This window comes from Corythoichthys intestinalis, chromosome 7, assembly GCF_030265065.1.
Source record: "Corythoichthys intestinalis isolate RoL2023-P3 chromosome 7, ASM3026506v1, whole genome shotgun sequence".
Lineage (NCBI taxonomy): Eukaryota > Metazoa > Chordata > Actinopteri > Syngnathiformes > Syngnathidae > Corythoichthys > Corythoichthys intestinalis.
The window spans coordinates 28,755,706-28,776,908 of NC_080401.1; the positions used below are offsets into that span (position 1 = coordinate 28,755,706).

A 21,203-nucleotide genomic window follows, 5' to 3' on the forward strand; every position below is an offset into this window, starting at 1 on the left:
CAGCCCTCTGCACAAATTGACGCAAAAGGGGCAAGTGTTTCAGTGGACTGAGGACTGTTGCCGGGCCTTCACCAGACTCAAGAGAGCCTTAATTGAAGCTCCAGTGTTGGCCTACCCCGACCTCCAGCGACCATTTATAGTGGACACTGATGCTAGTAACGTTGGCATAGGGGCAGTGTTGTCACAAGAAGGCGAGCACGGTGAGCAAGTCGTCGCCTACTATAGTCGTGCCCTCAGCCGGCCTGAACGAAATTACTGTGTCACACGGAGGGAACTGCTGGCTGTGGTCTTGGCACTGCGCCGGTTCCGGCCATATTTGTATGGGCAAAAATTCCTTCTGCGCACTGACCACGCCTCGCTCACCTGGCTTCTTACTTTCCGGGAGCCCGAAGGACAGCTCGCTCGGTGGATGGAGACGCTGCAGGACTACGACTACGAAATCCATCATCGTCCAGGGCGTCAACACACCAACGCTGATGCCCTGTCACGGCGGCCCTGCAATGACTGCCGACACTGCCAACGCCAGGAGGAACGAGAACCGGTGGCCACAGTGGCAGTGGCACATCGAGAAGCAGCCGCGGCCGAAGAGAATACTCTCGGCCGGGGTGGGGCACACGACCGAGCGACAGCGACGGCTCCCAACATGGTTGAGGTTGACCTGGTGACGTTACGACACGCCCAAGAAGGGGACCCCGTTCTCAGCCGTGTTCGAGGATGGCTGGAGGCCGACCAGCGTCCAGCGTGGGCGGCCATCGCTATGCTCGACCAAGAGACTAAGGCACTCCATTCGCAGTGGGCTGGCCTTGTCATCCGTGACAACCTTCTCTACCGTTGCTGGAAGAATCCTGCTGGCACCCGTGATATCCTCCAACTCCTGGTGCCTCGTAACCTGAGGATGCAAGTCCTCCAGCTCGTCCATGGCTCGGCCGGAACGGGTCACTTCGGCGTCACCAAGACCCTGCTGCGCCTCCGTTCCCGATTCTACTGGCCAGGATGTCGCCTAGATGTTGAACTCCATGTGCACCGCTGTGACACTTGCACAGCACAGAAGGGGCCAGGCCAACGCTCGCATGCCCCCCTGCAACAGTACCAGGTGGGGGCACCCATGGAGCGTGTGGCCGTTGACATCCTGGGCCCCTTTCCAGTCACCGAACGAGGAAATCGATATGTCTTGGTGGCCATGGACTATTTTACCAAATGGCCTGAAGCCTATGCTGTCCCTGACCAGAGCGCCATCACTACCGCCGAACATCTGGTCAATGAGATGTTCTGCAGATTTGGTGCCCCAGAGGAATTGCATAGTGACCAGGGGCGGAACTTCGAGGCTAAGGTCTTCAGTGAGGTCTGCAAGCGACTCGGAATCAAGAAGACCCGTACTACGCCACTGCACCCCCAGAGTGATGGTTTGGTGGAACGTTTTAACCGCACTCTGGCCACTCAACTTGCCATCTTGACCAGCCGTCAGCAACGTGATTGGGACTTACATCTACCTCTGGTCCTATGGGCATATCGCTCGGCGGTTCAGGAGTCCACTAAATGCACTCCCGCGGCTCTCATGTTCGGGCGAGAGCTCCGCACTCCTGTTGACCTGGTGTTTGGATCCCCTCCTGAGCCAGAGGTGGTGGGCGAGGCCGGAATGGATTACTATGGCCATCTGCGAGACAGACTACGAGAGGTTCACGACGTAGCCCGACAGACCCTCGGCCAGGCTGGCGTTCGCCAGAAGAGGGCATATGACGTCCGCTGTAGAGGGGAAGACTTCGCTGTCGGCGCACAGGTTTGGATCTACAGCCCAGAGCGAAAGCGGGGATTGTCCCCAAAACTCATGAGCCACTGGGTGGGACCGTGCACTGTTCTGGAGAAACTGTCGGATGTGGTGTATCGAGTACAGACATTGAGGAGGAACCGGGTGGTCGTCCTCCATCGGGACCGGCTCGCCCCTTATCAACCCCGGGCAACTCCAGAGATGGAGGCCAGTCTGGAGGAACGGGCTGAGAACTCTCGGACATCTCCTACGCCGGCTGGAGTAGAGACGGGGCGTCCTCGGCGGCACCGCAGACTTCCTTTCCGGTTACAGGATTACATTCTGGACGCTACGGTTGCTGGGGACAACTAACCGGCTAGGTGGGGGCTGTGTAGCGTCACCGGGGCTGTCATCAATGGGTTAATTTATGCACCAGCACGGGACTGTCGTTGGTGTGCTGGTGCACCGGCGCGACGCTCCGATTGGTGGACTGGATTGCGTCAGTGTACATAGTTGTTGTTTTTTTTGCATTGGTGAGGTGGCGGGAAGTGAATAAAAAGAGGAAAAAGGCGCTGAGGCTCGTGTGCTGTTTTCGCGACCAAACTTCCGCTAAGCAAACGCTACAGTATTTTGTCCATGGACAGGAATTAGTATGTGGTTTTGTTTCAACAGTGATTTTGCAAATAATATTAGAATAAATTAGTGATGAAATGGAAAAAAAGGGATTGGGTTGACTTCGAACGACGGCACCTTCACAGCCATTCTGGAGCTGACTCAGGCCTTGTCTATGTGTAGCAGGGTATTTCACAAAAATACAAATTTTTCCTCTGCTTTGGCCTATCATCCACATGCAAGTGCAGATTTGTGCATTAAAACCATAGCTTTGAAAATCCTCCCACCAAAGTGAAAATTTTGGAATTCTGTTTGATGTGACAAATTGTGTACATTATTAACCAGAGATTTGTGTGCTGTTACTTTTTTTCTTTTACAGAGACTGTCCTCGACAACATATTGTCCTACACAATATATGCGATGCCTGTATGCATTCAGAGACAGTACACACAAACTGATGCTGCTTCTAGTCCAGATGCTTTTTATGTTACTTGCTTTTAAATGCCCAGATACTGCTCCACATCCAAGAACACCAACAAAGGTGATGTGATGGACGGTCCTATTATACTGTATTTGCTATTCCACGTCTGAGGCACGTTCTCCTTGTACATCACTAATGTTGTGCTAGCACTCTCTGCATACTCATCCCTGCTTCACTGTATTAAATGATTTGTCAAAGTTTTGAATGAAGGATATTTACGATCAGCCGCAATGAAATGTGAACATTGTTTTAAAATCAAATAAAAAAAGTGAGGCGCCAACAGTTTGAGTTGAATCCAGGACAAAAATGTTCACTACTGCCACTTTGCTGCAAGTGATTTACCACTATGCTATGAGACGGTACACATCACTTGAGGCGTATACGAAGTTAGATCTGGTCTGGAAGTTAGAAAGTCTGGCACTAATACGAAATGTGCATAAGACCGCACTTATGCATTTTAATGTGGATGCTATTTTTCCTACCTACAAACATGGTGGCGTGCATGTAGATTTTTTTCTTGAGGGTTGGGATAAAATACGTGTTATTAAAAGCCATGTGTCCAGTGGCCTCAGTGATGTTGAGCATAATTATTGTTTCTCATGTTTTTTTTTTTTTTGGCATTTTGAAGAAATCTTGTTTAATTGCTGCGATATGTCTTTGAGCACAAATTAAATAATGCAATTAATGCTAATGACCAGGGTGCTTTGAGTTTTGATTTAAGGCAGGAAATGAGGCATGAAAATATAATCTCTTACTGCCACTTGCCAAAATGCAAAGGGCCCTTGTGATGCACTAACACATGAATGCTTGTCACTTGAATGATGCATTCATTTTGGAAGAAAGAAAATAAAGCACTCCACACACCAATCTGCTCATAATAAACAACATACGTATTTATCATTTCTATAAATGCTAACATTAGCTAAAGAATAAATTATTTAATTTTGTTAACACTACGTAGTACTGAAGAATGGTTTAATAGCGACATATAATTAATACATAACCTGATGTATGGCTTAGAAAACATTTTCATGTTCATTTTATTCGACCTGTTATGTAAAGAAAAATACATTGCGTCCTTTTACAATAGTTTGTGTGTATCATTGTTAGAATGTGTGCAGATTAGGGGTGTAACGGTACACAAAAATCTCGGTTCGGTACGTACCCCGGTTTTGAGGTCACGGTTCGGTTAATTTTCGGTACAGTAAAAAAAACAAAATGCAAAATATAAATGTGCTAGTTGTTTCTTACACACTTTTGTGCTTTCAACAATAGGAACATTAGCCTTTACAAGGCTAGAATTCTGCTCGAAAAGTAGTGAGTATTTAGAGATAATCCAACAGCAATTTGCCTTTCAGACCCCACATATTGGTCAGCTTTCTTTCTGAAAGAAAGAAAAACAGAAGTCCTGTGCTAAAGAGAAAAGGAATCCTAATGACAAAGATTTTAACATGTATTTTACAAATGAAATACCTAAATGAAACATTATTTTTTTTCTTATGAACGGTTTTCAAAAGCTTTATTGGTGGATTTTTTCAAGTTAAAGCACCACACAGAAATTAATAAATTTAATTGTGTAAGCAGGATGTGTGTATTTTTCTTATTATTTAATTACAGGTGTTTGAGCTCATTTCAATTTATTTGATTTAAATGGGCTATTATTTATTTTATTATGTGTTTATATTTTACAAATGTGATGTAGTATTCATTTATATTGTATATTTTATGATATAAAACTTTAGTTCCTATGTGAATATTAGTTCCTACTTGTTTTGTTGTGGTAGGAGCGTTTTGTATTGAACACAGAGCCGTGTTGGTTATTATTATAGCAGAGAAGACAGCTGTAAATGAACAAAGACAAGTCAACTGTGCCCCGATCTACCATTCAAGAGATCTGATGGACTCAAAAAGTAGGTTACAATTGCATATTAGTTTGAAAATCGACCGGATCCACTGTATTATTACACGAGTGACTTCCGGCCCGATCCTAGCTAGTAGTATTGACGCAGGAGGTCCGCGTCTCGAGTCAAATAATAAACTCTGCCGTTCTTTTCGCCTGCGTCGCGTTGAGCCACTTCTGGGACGCATCTAAAGGCCGAGTTATACTTCCGCGTCAGACCTACGCCGTCAAGGAAGAATCGAGTTACGACCCTACGCCGTAGCCTGACGCGCACCTCTCAATTTTTCTAACCTTCGCGTCGCGTAGACGCGTTGACGTAGCGAAAACGGACTGTGATTGGTCCGCTCAGACTGTTGTTTCCGGGCGAAAACACCGCCATTGTAGAATAGAATCAAACATTATTTTCTACACGCAAAAATGCACCAAGCCAACGGGAGTATCATCGAAGAGCAAGTCTCGTCAAGAAATTATTATTGTGACTGCCAAATGGCAAGGTCGGCGATCGAAAAAATAAATAAATGGAAGAACCACCGAGACGTGGGTGGTCGGAATCGAGTGGCCACACGAAGCGGTGACACAGTCGGCCAAAAACTGCCAACTTTTTATCACTTTATGTCGTATTTTTGGTTGGTGCACTTCATCATTTACTGTGTACATATGTTTCAAGTATATGAAGAATAAAGCACAGATTTGGTGTCAAAAGAGTTGTTTTGATCTTTAATTTTCAATAACAGACAGTTCACACACACAATACATCATCACTGATTGAGAGTGCCTCGGTGCTTTTTATGATAACCTTAAAATCAAGCCTCCCAACGCAGTTTGGGAAGTTCCCTAGACGCCAGAAATCTGCTATGGCTTCCCACTGGCTGGTTGTAGGACACGGCAAACAAATCAGGCTGGAGGGCTTTGCAGACCTTGAACGCAGTGCTCGACGCCAGTTTGAAGCTAGCCGCCACAGCTAGCTCTCTCCACCCGAGTCTAAAACTCTCTGTGCGGCATCAAAAGTCGGCCAGACCGCCTCGAAACCGTCTTCTGCGTCGCCTGCCCGTCAACATTTGCATGTTCAATATTTATTCAGTGTTGATGAGCAGAATATTTACTTTCAAGAGTTCCATCTTGCATTGTTTATTTTTTCTCCGACTAGCGGAAGTAGTCAACAATCATGCCCCAAAACCGTACAAACATAACGCCACATCCCTCTAGTGGCTTGGCGGTGAATTACAGAGCAACGCGTTCCCTCACCGCAGAACTATCGAATGTCGAATGACGCCGTAGTCGCTACGCCGTCACCGCAACGCGGGAGTATAACTCAGGCTTAAGACACGGCCACACTGCGACTGGTGTGCATTGGCTGATTGACTCTAACGCCCGCGTTTCGCTGCGTTCTCGCGGCGGCCAAGTTGTCGCGCCGTTGACGTTTCTGGACTGTCCTACCGTGTTGGTCCTCATTATAGTAGAGAAAACGGAGTAAATATAATCAACACAAAGAAACTGTAACCCGATCGACTCACAGCCTCGAAAAGTAAGGGTTATTTTATGTCAGAAGCCTGTTCGGTACCCGTTTGTTCCGAACCAACTACCACGTACTGAAACGGTTCAATACTATTACATGTACCGTTACACCCTTAGTGCAGAGTGGCCTACCTTTTGGCTGTCTCTGCTCATGAAACACTACTAGATCCAAGGGATTGTTGAGGTGCTCTGCTACCTTCTCCACATCACTCCCTGTTAGACGATTGGCACTGTATATTGCTTCATCCTCCAAGTCGGTCCAGTATATGCGATCCTGGGTAGAAAAAATGCCGAATTACACCACCTATTATTCATTGCTACACAAAGCATGTCAAGTCAAACGTGAATAATTCCTAGTTCACCTGATAAATGTATTTTTGGACAAAGATAAATTAAATCAGATTAACATAATTAGAAAATATCAACAGCTTGAAAAACACAATAATTTGCACATCATTTTAATAGCAACTAGTTATTGGACAACCTTCAAGTAGCAATAGAATCCTGCGTTTGATAAAATCCACCTGTGGAGTTTCTGAAAAACTTCCCAAATGAGCGGCTTACACATTCCACCATCGTGGTAGACATCTGTTTGTTTATTTTTTCCCATAAGCCACTTTGCATTTGGAAGCAGTGGTTTTATGGTAATAGTTTGATTGTCATTTTAAAAAAGTTCCATTTAAAATATCAACTCAGATCTTTCATGTGACATTCTGTCACTTGAAAGATTAAAGACATTTCAAACCATTAGATATTGGTGTGTTTGCTATTGGGTCCGTGAACCTCCACAGCCTGTGTCGGATGTTGCGATCTTTATCTTGTATGTGTGAATATAATGTCTTTCAATATTCTACTCAGTTGTGGTCCAGGATAATAGTACGCATGATCAATGAAATTTAAAGGTTACTGTCTACTCTATGCACCCTGGATAAGTTGCTATTTGAATTGCACTTGAATATCTATATACGTATACTGTATATGTCCATCTGTATTTAATCTTTATTGTGGATCGGACACGTCATTGGTTTCTGTTTCAAAGTGAACCATATCAGTGTAGATATGAATGGTATGGTCATAGCTCTATTTGCTCTGGATATTGGTGGACTTAACCTTTCCGAGCGACATCTAAATTTTACCCTTTTCGGATAACCTTTACTCACATGACAGCGATCCTGATACACAAAGAAATAAATATCAGCCAAGATGATATAATACTCAAATGTATTTATTCAATGGTTTTGTCACTTAGAACCACTATCTCTGCCAGGAAGTTGAATATTCTCCTGTTTCTCATTCATCAATATGGGAAACTGTCACATTCCCTTATCTCGAAAGTTACAGATGTTAATATATCACAATGTGGGTCAAAGCTCCTCATTGGATCAAATACAACAATTAATGTGCTGAACTACAGGTCAAGAGTTTCACACATGAACAAGCAGAGAGTCATTTGAGGCATCCTATCAGTTAAGCTTGATTTCTGTTTTCTGTAGCAATGAGTGTTCATCTGAATTAATGTGAATGTTCAATTCAACCTAAAGGTACCTTGAGGGGCGAAAAGGAAAAAAATGGAAAAGCTGAGCATCTTGCAACAAAATTGCTTCTTGCTTCCCATTTATATTTGATGCCGGTAATACTTTTAATGTGAGGTGAGGTAGGGTTCATATTTCTGCTGTAAGTTTATTTATTTGTAGCAACAGGGATGCCATAAAAAAATAACCTAATTCTTTGTACGTGATAGAACGTTGGGGTTGAGTAAAATGGATTATGCATAGTCAATAGTTTGGTACTGGTTCTTTTTGAGGTACAACATTTCATCAGAAGTTTTACTGGTCCAAATTAACCGCGAAAAACGAGGGATCACTGCATATGAAACGTAAATAAACACCAATGTTTTTTTTCACGTGGTGTCCGCCTGTTTTTTAGGCAGATATTTTATCAATAGATACGTTTCCGAGGTACTTCTGCTTTACTTTCGCATGTCTGCAAGCGACTTCCATTTCAAGTCTGTCATTTTGCATCTAGTTCTATATATATGTGATATCTACCGTAGCGTCATGTGGGTGTATTTTGTAGGCTATCGGCTACAGTCAGGTATTATTGGAGCCACCTTGCATCGCGTTTGCAACGGCATCACAACTACCTTGCCTCCTCCCCACTCCTGCTCTGCTCTGTCGTCTCCGTGAGTCGGTCTCCCTCAGACTTTTCCCGCGTCATTCAACCAACATAGTAACGCATAGTAAAGCACGCCTTTCCATCCTCAGTAACGGTAACGGCCTTGCCAAGATGAGAGAATTAATTAGATTACTCACTTCTGAAAAAAAATAACACAGTTAGTAACGCCGTTATATTCTAAAGCAGTTATTAACAACACTGGCCGAGGGTGACTACAAGTAAAATATTATCGTATTTTATTGACTATGGTAGTGGATGGAAACGCTATCAGCAACCTGAAAAGCTCCAAGGCATTCCAGTACCTGCACAGCCACAAAGTTGAATGTGTTCTCATACATAAACAAGAGAATTTTGTCTTCATGAAGGCGGATGTAGAACCAAGCCAGTGCCCCAATGCTCCGTACCACAATGCATGGGTGCCGGTAACAAAGGAGGGAGACGTCGAAATTGCAGGCTGTACATGTATTGCATGTCCCGGGTGTTCGTGTAGTAATATTGCCACTGTTTTATGGAAGGTATGTAGTCCAAAAAAACGAAACCTAAAATTTGGCGCATGAAACGACTTGTTGCCTTTGCTATTGATATTACGACGATGATTGTAAGTATGAAGTTTAATAATTTTTACTACAACTACTGCTGCTGCTGTAGCTCCTACTACAACAACACATGCTAACTACTAGGCTAGTAAAAATAGCTTCTAGCGCCTTAAAAATAAGAACAGAAATATCTTTTAGTATTGTCTGCTACTGGTTTCCGATGTAAGGCGTATGGCGGGGTACATCCACAGTGGCGCTTTGTAGCTGGTCGGTGATAAAAACATTCCCCTTCAAACCATTTCTTTAGGCGCTTCCAGGAGTTTGCACAGCCACGCACAGCACAGTAAATCCCGGACCCTTGTATACGATCCATTTTTGGCGAATCAGTGGGTCCCATTGATTTGATTTCGACTTCGTCAACACACTGCTAACTTCAACCGCAACTCATGAGGTTTTTTCCAAACAGGAAGTCCGAAGCAGAAATTTTCAAAGATGGCGCCTCCCATGTTTCGCTCAGGAAACTTGTCTATACAATTACTATTTTAGTCAATCAGATGTGAGTATAGTATACCAGAATTCCCGTCCTTCCAGACGGCACGAGTAATACCCATTGTCCCATGAGGATATAGAAACTTAACACGTATTTCAAATAGAGTAATATCACTTTGACAGTCGTTTTATACACACATTTTGCTCTGAAACTAACAGAAGGAAAGGGTAGTGCCAAATTGAACATGTACCATAACTTCATCATAAACAGTTTGTGCCATTTAATAGCTGTGCTAATAAATAGTGCCGTTTTTGTGCTTAACTACTGTTTTCTGATTTTCACATAAAATGCATTTATATTAGGTGTTGTCTTTCCATATAAGATTTTTGCAGGAAATAAAAACATTTTTGCTTAGCAACTTACTACTCTTACATAAGGCCAATTTGCTAGCTTCTTTTTTCCCTCTACTTTTTGTGTGCTACTTTTAATATTATTTTTAAGGCCAATTTGCTAGCTTCTTTTTTCCCTTTACTTTTTTGTGCTACTTTTAGTATTATTTTTTTTAAAACTAAGATACAGTGTTTGAAAGGCTAGAGCTCCATCCAGGCAACTCCTGGGCTTCGGTCCACTGGAACAGGGACTGCATGCTGAGGGATTTTTAATTTAGTTTGTATGTTAAGCAGAAAGAATCACAGACAAAAAACACCCTGAGTGATCAATCTTCAGACTTTAAGTAGCTTGCTCGCAACAAACATGTGCATCCACACTGCAGCACCAACAAACACACCCACACACTCAGCTAGACATGATGAATGCCACCTCTTTTCTTCGCATCTTCACAGTGGGTGCAGCAAAACAAGCAATGAAGAAAGTACTTCCCACTGACCACATTACACCCCCTCCATCTTCAATTTGCTCTCCGCTGTTTTTTGTCTGCACCTTCTACAGATAAAACTTGATTGGTGCTTTAAAACACGGATTCCTGCCTAATAAATTCTTCCAAATTAGCTTCACTGATTCTTCTTTGCTTAGGCTCTTCTCTTGTCAGGCTTTAACGAGTCATTTATTTTTCTGAATTTATCTTTAGATATCTCCATTGGCACGATACTTACTCATTTTGAGGAAACTGACTCTTGCCACTCAACTAACACAAGTTTCCATTCCTACACTGTTTACAGGTTATTTTGATATACAAACATGTTGCTGCTCTCGTTTTGCACTTTTGGTTAGATACAAACTACATTTAGTTGCACTTTACTTGTACGTGTAATGTAACAAAAAAATTCTGAAAATCCAAATCTGAACAAGAAAACTGGAGATTCTTTTAACATCTACCAACTGCATACAGTATTTGTGTTTCCCCGTACCTGAAATACAGTGAGGGCAAAGGGATGTCCCAATTGATGATGGGAAGACAGCAACACTCTACGGTTGTCTCCATTAAAATCCACACTGGATAGCAGGTGTAACTTGGAATCCACCCAGTAGAGACGCCGATTGGACAAGTCTGTATATGGTATAATTGGAAAAAAATAAAAGGAGAAAGGACAAAGAGGGCAGTGAGAACATGGGCTAGGTCATTTCAAAAGAGAAACACAGAGGGTGAGAGGTTTATGAATGTTGTGGCCAAGTAACTATACCATCAATCTTGTTTGGCACGAGAGTTGAAGCCCTAGTGCTGAGAAAACGCTGATGTGGTCGTAATGCAGCTTGACCTCTCTTCTAGTGGTAATACATGTGCAGTATATAAACAAACTGATTAGGTCTGCTGAATTTATTTTCACTTTTCAATTTTCAGTTCTGTTTACTTTGGGACCCACTGTAGACACTGTAGGGCTTTTGAAAGTGTGATATTTAAGAGAATTGTTTCTACTTGACAGAATAATCTCAAAGTGACTGCACTTGTTCAGTAGGATTAAAGAGGCAATATAAGGGACAATATGTGCCAGAAACTGGGTGAACTGAACAAACCTTATTTGGAAATTATATTTTTACTTCACTTGAGAAATAAAGAGACATTTCATATTTCATTGATGTTTTTGTCTTTGTTCAGCCATTTTTAGATAAGATTTGAATGATTGATAATTTCTCAGCCATTGCCCATGCATACGCTGGGGCTCCACTCAAAAAAACGTACAAGGTCAACATTAGATACTGTATGCTGAATAACCAAATGTTATGTATATGTTTTTTACACACAATATGAAAGAAATACACTACCATGAAATAGTGAGAACTCGTAAACCTAAATGGAATGGAGCCACATTTAAATGCTAATGCAGGTGTATCCTACCACTTACACTATCAAAATTACTGCAGTGAAAAAAGGCAATTGCAATTAGTGATGGCATACATACACTTTTCTACAATATAAAATGTACACAGCCCATATAATACATGAGATGAACTTTTTGGAAATCCAGTAAGTTAACAACAAGACAAATACAAGTGTTGTATATAACATGATGTCGATATTAAATACAGTACAATATTGCTGACAAAGTTGTGATATAAAATTTACTGTAGTATTGAGTAGTTTAAAATTGAAGTATATGTTGAACTTTGTATGATTATCAGCAATTTTTAAATAATTCATTCATTTTTGAAGCTGCTTATCCTGGTGAATTTTGCGGGGTTGACGGAGCCTATTCCAGCTAAATATGGGCAGTAGCATGATACACCCTGAATCAGTTGCCAGCTAGGAAGGGCACAAGTAGACGAACCACCATCCATGTACACATTCATGATCAATCAGCCTATCGTGCATGTTTTGGGGATGTGGGAGGAAACCAGAGCACCCGCAGAAAAACACATAGGAAAAAATGCTAACTTTACACAGGAACCCCTTGATCTCAGAATTGCAAGGCGGACGAGCAATATTGTATCACTGCATTTTCTCAACCCTAACCCTGTCAACCTGAAGATTGTAGGCTTAATCACCAGCTCGGTATCCTCGAATAATAAAATGCTACCTCCAAACAGGGGATTCTTTTGGAGAGGTCATTTTGAGAGGTCAAAAAAGGATCAATGTGTCTTCACTATGATGCACTTTGACATCACCAGCAGTGAAGTCAAACTGTAACAGCAATTACAAGAGCACTATGTTTCTAATTGAATATCAAATTAACAGCATCAATAAACACTGAGTATTATTATTCTTGTAAAGAAAGACTTTCTTTTGTATTTTACTTTGTACTCTCATTGATGTTCCTGTAATTCTACTTAAGGCTGTGGATTGTCAGGTATATGTTGGATGTTAACTTTCCCGTGTCACTTGATATGTTAACATTTCTGAAGAAAATCAGTTAGTGTAAAAAAAACAATCCACTTCTTTTCCCCGAGGTTTATTGTGCAAACCACTAACCCTTTTGTTCTGCTCTGAAAAATAATTAGTTTTTATTCGCATGTAGTGACCTTACAATTCCATCGAGTATGGCAACTCAATGACTCCGTTTCTCCACAGGCAAGAGCTGCGTTGAAAAAATTGGCTGCTGCTGCAGAGGGAGTTGAAAGCGATAATGGGAGGTATCGACAGAACTGAGTGTGTGGCTTATTAATTCAACAGCCCATATTTGTCGGCTTGATAGATGAGAGCCAGGCACAAAGTGAGCTACAGCAATAACAGTGGCTCAGGGGTTGCAGCGCAGCTATTGTTTTCTTCACCTGCTTCCATTGAAACCTCTCTTGGCGCTGACAGCACTTGAACTACTTTACCTTTCTAACTCCGCTTTCTAAATTGATTGATTGTACTTCCCTGGATCCCATGTTACAAAACTATCTCTCATGAACTTTTCTCTAAATGTGTTCTGTTTTTATTTACCTAAAGTTATTCCGTTTGGCCATTCAATGTGCTCAGATACCAGAATCTGTCGATCCACTCCATTCATCCCAGCCTTCTCAATCTTGGCCTGATCTCCCCAGTCCGACCAGTACATGAACCTGTGAAAGAAACGCATATACATATGATGTCCTTTTGTACCAAAATTAGTTTACAGAACCACACTTCTATAGCTAGATTTGCATTGCTGCACACAAAGAAACACACAAACACTGTGAGGTGCAATAACCCAAGAAGTCATGGAGAAAAATAGTGCTATGTCCAACCTGTCAACCCGAGGCCGTTGGCAATCTTACAAATAGTGACTTATGCCCTTACAAATTGGTGACTAATGTTACAACGTCATATATAGCGTGCAATGTGAAACAAAAATAAAACTTTTATAAAATAAATAATAATAATAATAATATAAAATTTTTAAGATAATATAAATTTATTGGTAATATTGTTACATATAACCTGGTGCAATCAAAGAACAATCAGTATCTTCAGCTACATCATGATTCCTAAAATTTAACAGTGACTTTTGTTATAATTGTATGTAGCACTTTTGGCAATTTCTCTCATGTCTTTTGATGGCTGCACTTCATGGCACTTCAGCTCGCAATTCGGTTTGACTTGAAGGTAGTTCGTTAGTGTGTCCAATTATAAATTTAAAAAATCAATTGATAAAATTAACTCACCGATGCAATCTTTGAGTCAGGTAACATTTCTGCGGCTAATTCTGAGAAGTGATCAGAAATAGTTGCGGGCAAATTGTGTTCGGCAACAAATTGGCAGAATAAAGTCTCCGCTTTCGCCACTTTCAATTCTGCAGACTTCATCTTTATGACCAGTGTTGTTAATCTTACTTTTAAAAAGTAATTAATTACAGTTATAAATTACTTCTCCCCAAAAAGTTGTTCAGTAACTCAGTTACCTGAATGTAAGAGTAATTAGTTACTTGGCAAAGTAACTGGTCCTACCTTTCATGTTTTTTTTCTTCATTTTTTCAAAAAACAAAAAAACCCAACCCAAAAAATGGTATGTAATGCTATGTTTGGAAGTCATTTCATGCTGTGAATCAACCGTTAAAGTTGTTAAAATTGCTCCCGTTTTTGCATTAGTTCCTTTCTGTCTACTTTCAACATGTGAAAGTTTTAAAACTGTTTCATCATTTAAAGATAGATTCAAGTCAAGATTTTGCCGATTTAGGAGTATTTTAAATAAAAAGTTACTTAGGTTAGCAAGGAAGGTTCACTACAACATAGACTTTCTGAGAAGTCTACAGTACTGCTTTAAAATGGCGGCTGTTTACCAACGCCGCCGAGTCCTTCATTTCGCATGTAGTTCTATATGCATGTGATATCTAGGCGTAGATTGTAGGCTGTCGGCTACAGTCAGGAAATATTGAAGCCACCTAGCCTAGCATCGCGTTTGCTTCAGCGTCAAAACAAACACTCTTCTCTCTCCGTGTCTCTGACTTTTCTCGCGTCATTCAACCAACGTAATGCATAGTAACGCACATTGTCTCGTTGACGAAACGGTGACAAAATCCGAACGGAGAAAAAAAAAAACTAATGCACGAAAAACATAGAGATTTTGAACGTACGGCGTACACATTTAAAAATAAGTGCTCACTTGTACAAATTACGCCAAAACGTGACAACTTGACAGGTATGCATGTCCAAGACTGTAAAAACATAATTTGGCCAGCATTGATGAACTACTGTATTTTTGAAGACTTTGGATTTATATTTGTATTGAAAAACTATGGAACTTCCAGTACACCGTTCTCTAAAGCACTTTATCTGCCTGGCTTTATCGCTCATTACCGAGCATGGGCATGTAACTGAGAGAGCAGTCTTCTTATCTACATATTTCATATTAGGGAAACTGAGTCATGAAATTTTTATGTATGGAAAAAAGTCATATATCGATTGTGGGCAACACTTTATAATAACTATCCATTTTACTAGTTAATAGATGATAGTAAACTGTTGATAAATGATTTATTGTTGATTTGTGAAGTATTTGTTAACAGTTAAGCATTTACAGGGTGATCTTAACCTGAAACAGTTTGTGTAGAAACGTTTCAATTTTTTGTGTGTAACGTTTGGCATTTCCTCTCTTTTCAGCTTAAGAAATGCCGTTCACTTCAAAAGAAAAGGTATTTTAATAAGGCATTTTGCAGGCAGTGCTCATGTTGCACATTTATGAAAATCTGCCATAGAACCAACAAATATTTGTACTTTTCTTTGTATATTTAACCGATAAAACTTATGACCTTCAACATAAAGTGTATATAGTTTTATTAAGATCCATCAACTAGCATGGGCATTTAGAATGGGGTCAACCATATTGGAACACCCTGTAAATGCTTAACAAACTGTCAACAAATACTTCACAAATCAACAAAAAATCATTTATCAACAGTTTACTAATGATCTATTAACTAGTAAAACGGATAGTTATTATAAAGTGTTACCATTATTTTTTTTTACCCTCAGTACATGTACCATAAGCCATAAAACGTGATTGTATAAATATGTACAAACATTCATGAATTTCTACACAGATCATCTACATGTTAAGAGCAAGTTAGAATTTTTGGGTAGAGATGAGTCATGCAGCAGTAAGATATTCAATGTAAAGTAAATAATTGGAACTAAAAGCAAATTCACATACTTTTAGAATATCGCTAGTAAGTACAGTGATCCCTCATTTTTCGCGATTAATGGGGACCCCAACCAGTGAAAAACAGCGAAGTAGAGGCGGAGCTTATTTACATTTAATTTTTGTGGGTGTGTTCAATGTATTTTTACAGATTTAACAGCATTGGAAAGAGATACAGATAAGAGGTGCTTTTTCCCTTTTTTCCCCTCAAAGTATAATTAAAAAAAAAAAAAAAAAACTAAAAAGAATAAACCCTTTCATGTATATTTTAACAAATTATTTTTAAGTACTGCCAATGCAATAATTATGACATGCAGTAAACAGTAAATGATTATATACAGAATTAATACATATATACATATATATATATATATATATATATATATATATATATATATATATATATATATATATATATCCCTTTTTTTCCTCAAAGTATAATTAAAAAAAAACTAAAAAGAATAAACCCTTACATGTATATTTTAATAAATTATTTTTAAGTACTGCCAATGCAATAATTATGACATACAGTAAATGTATATATATATATGTATATATATATATATATATATATATATATATATATATATATATATATATATATATATATATATATATATATATATATATATATATATATATATATATATATACACACATAAACACATTTTGAGATGCCTAAAACATATCTAAGATTAATAAGTACAGTGGTACCTCGACATACAATCGCTTCGACACACGATCCTTTCGACATCCGACGTAAAATTTGGCTCTCCATTTCTTTCTACATCCGACAACCAGGGGTGAAAGTGGCTAGAATTTCTTGCCGGAACTCCCCGACGTGAAGGTCGCCACGGAGCCAGAAATGTTCTTTATTTAATTTTTTTGGGGTTAGGGCAAACCTCTTAAACTACTGAAATGCAAAGAAAACTGTTTTAGCACAGTTATTTCTATCACACATACAAAAATTGATTTTCATTCAAAATTGTATTTTTTCAATGTTTGCAAAATAAAAGTTAACAAAAACAGCAATAACCCCAACCTCCATCTTCTAATTTTTATTTTCCCTCATTTCCTCACATACTAAATGCCAAATCTCAGTTTTAACTACTTAAGAACATAGGATGTATGTTAAAATTGAAGTTAATGTATAAACATTTACTTTTTTTTTTTATTTTTATAACAAAGATATAAGTATCATACTTTCAGAAAAATAAGTACAAATGACTTATACTATGCAGAGTGAAATGGAATATATTTTGAAGATCGCGCAAACATTGACTTTCTTAAATCATAAGGTAATGAATAAGTATCCTAACATAAATGAACAAATATAAGTCCAAAGTGCACATTGACAGCTAACATGTTCTGAACCTCCCCATCAGAGCAAATAAAACTAAATATGATGAGCCTCCTTAACTCTTGCCTTGCTCTAAAAGATTTGATCCATTTTATGTTGCACTGCCCTTTTTATGTTACATGACTTCAACAACTTTTTTTTTTTTTGCTGTTCCAGAAAACATGCACATTTGAACCAATCAGAGCTAAGTATTACCGCTGATTACATGTCAGTATGTCAGCTTCTTGAACGGATAAATGAGTCCAAGTGTTTTGCTTTGCTGCGTGCATTCGCACATTGACGTGACCGATAATCGTCAAACTCAAATAACTGCAGCAGCAGCTAAGGAAACTTCCATGCCGTCCGTGGAATATAATAAATAATTTTGGTGGAAACGGATTACGCTACACAAGCACTTTATTATACTTGTTGTTAACACTTGTGTACAGTTGTGGTCAAAAGTTTGCATACACTTGTGAAGAACATAATGTCATGGCTCTCTTGAGTTTCCAGTTATTTCTACAACTCTGATTTTTCTCTGATAGAGTGATTGGAACAGATACTTCTTTGTCACAAAAAAACATTCATGAAGTTTGGCTCTTTGATGACTTTATTATGGGTGAAAAGAAAAAAAGTGATCAAATCTGCTGGGTCAAAAATATACATACAGCAGCGCTAATATTTGGTAACATGTCCCTTGGCCATTTTCACTTCAATTAGGCGCTTTTGGTAGCCATCCACAAGCTTCTGGCAAGCTTCTGGTTGAATCTTTGACCACTCCTCTTGACAGAATTGGTGCAGTTCAGTTAAATTTGATGGCTTTTTGACATGGACTTGTTTCTTCAGCATTGTCCACAAGTTCTCAAAGGGGTTTAAGTCAGGACTTTGGGAAGGCCATTCGAAAACCTTAATTCTAGCCTGATTTAGCCATTCCATTACCACTTTTGATGTGTGTTTGGGGTCATTGTGCTGTTGGAACACCCAACTGTGCCCAAGACCCAATCCTTGGGCTGATGACGTTAGGTTATCTTGAAGAATTTGAAGGTAATCCTCCTTCTTCATTATCCCATTTACTCTCTGTAAAGCACCAGTTCCATTGGCAGCAAAACAGCCCCACAGCATAATACTACCACCACCGTGCTTGACGGTAGGCATGGTGAACTTGGGGTTAAAGGCCTCACCTTTTCTCCTCCAAACATATCGCTGGGCATTGTGGCCAAACAGCTCGATTTTTGTTTCGTCTGACCACAGAACTTTCCTCCAGAAGGTCCATGTGATCAGCAGCAAACTTCAGTCGAGCCTTAAGGTGCCACTTTTGGAGCAAGGGCTTCCTTCTTGCACGGCAGCCTCTCAGTCCATGGAGATGCAAAACACGCTTGACTGTGGACACTGACACCTGTGTTCCAGCAGCTTCTAATTCTTGGCAGATCTGCTTTTTGGCGATTCTCGGTTGAATCTTCACCCTCCTGACCAATTTTCTCTCAGCAGCAGGTGATAGCTTGCATTTTCTTCCTGATTGTGGCAGTGACAAAACAGTGCCATGCACTTTATACTTACAAACAATTGTTTGCACTGTTGCGCTTGGGACCTGCAGCTGCTTTGAAATGGCTCCAAGTGACTTTCCTGACTTGTTCAAGTCAATGATTCGCTTTTTCAGATCTATGTACAGTGCTGCTCGAAAGTTTGTGAACCCCACAGCGATGGTCAGATTTTTTGTAAAAAAAACTAAAATAACCTTATTAAATGTTAAGTTATACCCAAATCCACAATACTGACATTCCAAATAATGGACTGAAACAAAAGAAATAGTTATATTGTCATTCTTTATTTAACAAAAGTGGTTGATTTAAGAAAAACTCAGATATCATGTGTGCAAAAGTATGTGAACCCCTTCAGTTAATAGGATATTGCGCCTCCTTTTGCAGAGATTACCTCAACCAAACGGTGTCTGTAGTGACTAATCAGCCTCTCACATCTACTTTGGGGGATTTTTGCCCATTCTTCCTTGCAGAACGCAGTCAGTTGAGAGAGGTTTGATGGGCGTCTGGCATGAACTGCTCGCTTCAGGTCCCGCCACAGCATTTCAATGGGATTTAGGTCAGGACTTTGACTGGGCCAGTCCAGAACACGAATCTTCTTCTTTTTCAGCCATTCCTTGGTTGTATTGCTGGAATGCTTTGGATCATTATCATGTTGCATGATCCACCTTCTGCCAAGCTTTAACTTCAAAACAGATGGCGTCAGGTTATGTTCTAGGATTTGACAATATTCCTCAGAATTCATGATTCCCTGGACTATGTGGAGTTGTCCAGGTCCTGAGGATGAAAAGCAAGCCCAGATCTTGACATTCCCACCTCCATGCTTCACTGTTGGGAGAAGGTTCTTTTGGTGGTATGCAGTGTTGACTTTTCGCCAGACATGGCGGTTTTGGTTGTGACCAAACAGTTCAATTTTGCACCTACATCAGTTGATGAAAACTCTTTTTAATTTAGTCTCGACAACACAACTGTTAAAAAAACAAAAAAAAAAAAAACTACTGAATTGATTGATTAGGAAATCAGGTTGAAATAATAGAAAATTCCAAAATGTTGAGGGGGTTCACAAACTTTTGAGCAGCACTGTATGTATATTTTTGACCCAGCAGATTTGATCACTTTTTCTGTTAACCCATAATAAAGTCATCAAAGAACCAAACTTCATGAATGTTCTTTGTGACAAAGAAGTATCTGTTCCAATCACTCTATCGGAGAAAAATCAGAGTGTTAGAAATAACTGGAAACTCAAGAGAGCCATGACATTATGTTCTTCACAAGTGTATGTAAGCTTTTGACCACAACTGTATGTAAATCTGATGTTGGTAAATTTGTTTTCTTCTTGGAGATGAAATGCATGTGTGGCAGCTAACGTTTGACAGTTGCCATCATATTGTTGGAATCAAAGCACCGTGTACCGGAACAGCATTCCGTCCCTGAATCTAATACCGGAACTGCGTTCTGGCCCTGAATCTTATACCGGAACTGCGTTCCTGACTGTTCTGGCCCACTTTCACCCCTGCCAACGACATGCTTGAAATACGACGATTTATGACAGCAGTTTCTTTGTTTTCCCGCAAGACGGCGGCACGGCGGATTTTTTTTGTGAGAGAAATCAACATGGGTTCCAAGAATGTTTGTGCAGGTGTTGAACAAAGGACAAAGGTGAGGCTTACCAGTGAAATGATAAGAAAAATATGACCGTTGTGCGTGCATCTGTGAACTAGCTCGACGGTCCTCCTCCGACCTCCGTTCGCCAGTCTTTAAAAGTTAAACTGACAATTATTATTGTGGTAACATCGCCAAAAAATCGCCGGCTTTGTCAGGTTTTTAATCATTAATTTCAGAACTTGTGCAACACAACATGCCTATTGTACGTTGCAGCTGAGCAAAGTCAAACTAAAGAGTCCCTCTGTCAAGTCAGCCACGCGGTGCGTTCAGGTACACCACGCAAAAATCCACCACATTAGAACCCGATTTGTTACATTATTACAGATATTATTATTATTATTATTATTATTACTATTATTTTGTTGTTATTCCCAATTTTTAATAATAATTTGTTCGTTTTGCTCTGTGTAACTGCCATTTGTAATACAACCAGCAGTATTTATTAAGTATTTAGTGTAGGTTTTTGGGTTTTGGAACGAATTAATGGAATTTTAATGTGTTCTAATGGGAAAATCCTGCTCGACATACAATCAATTCGACTTACAAACAAGGTCCTGGAACGAATTAACGTCGTATGTAGAGGTACCACTGTATAGGGTTTAGGGTCTTTAGAGGCTAACTCTAAACCCTAACCCAAAGATAACAATTAGTTGTACATGACATGCATATATCTTAACATTTTTAAATAAAGTACTTTTTTTTTTTTAAAAAATCT

At 39.9% G+C, this 21,203-nt stretch overlaps 1 protein-coding gene across 4 annotated transcripts in view; it reads right to left on the bottom strand.

Annotated features, from left to right (window-relative positions):
• The window catches only part of lrp8 (low density lipoprotein receptor-related protein 8, apolipoprotein e receptor), a 223,398-nt gene that overhangs the window by 21,938 nt on the left and 180,257 nt on the right, over positions 1-21,203 (bottom strand). For all 4 annotated transcript variants that reach the window (XM_057842181.1, XM_057842179.1, XM_057842180.1 and 1 more), the window contains exons 12-14: positions 13,274-13,392; positions 10,821-10,960; positions 6,385-6,526 (exon numbers count right to left, since the gene is read on the bottom strand). In XM_057842181.1, the coding sequence (XP_057698164.1) occupies positions 6,385-6,526; positions 10,821-10,960; positions 13,274-13,392 (401 nt within the window). The remainder of the gene's footprint in view (positions 1-6,384; positions 6,527-10,820; positions 10,961-13,273; positions 13,393-21,203) is intronic.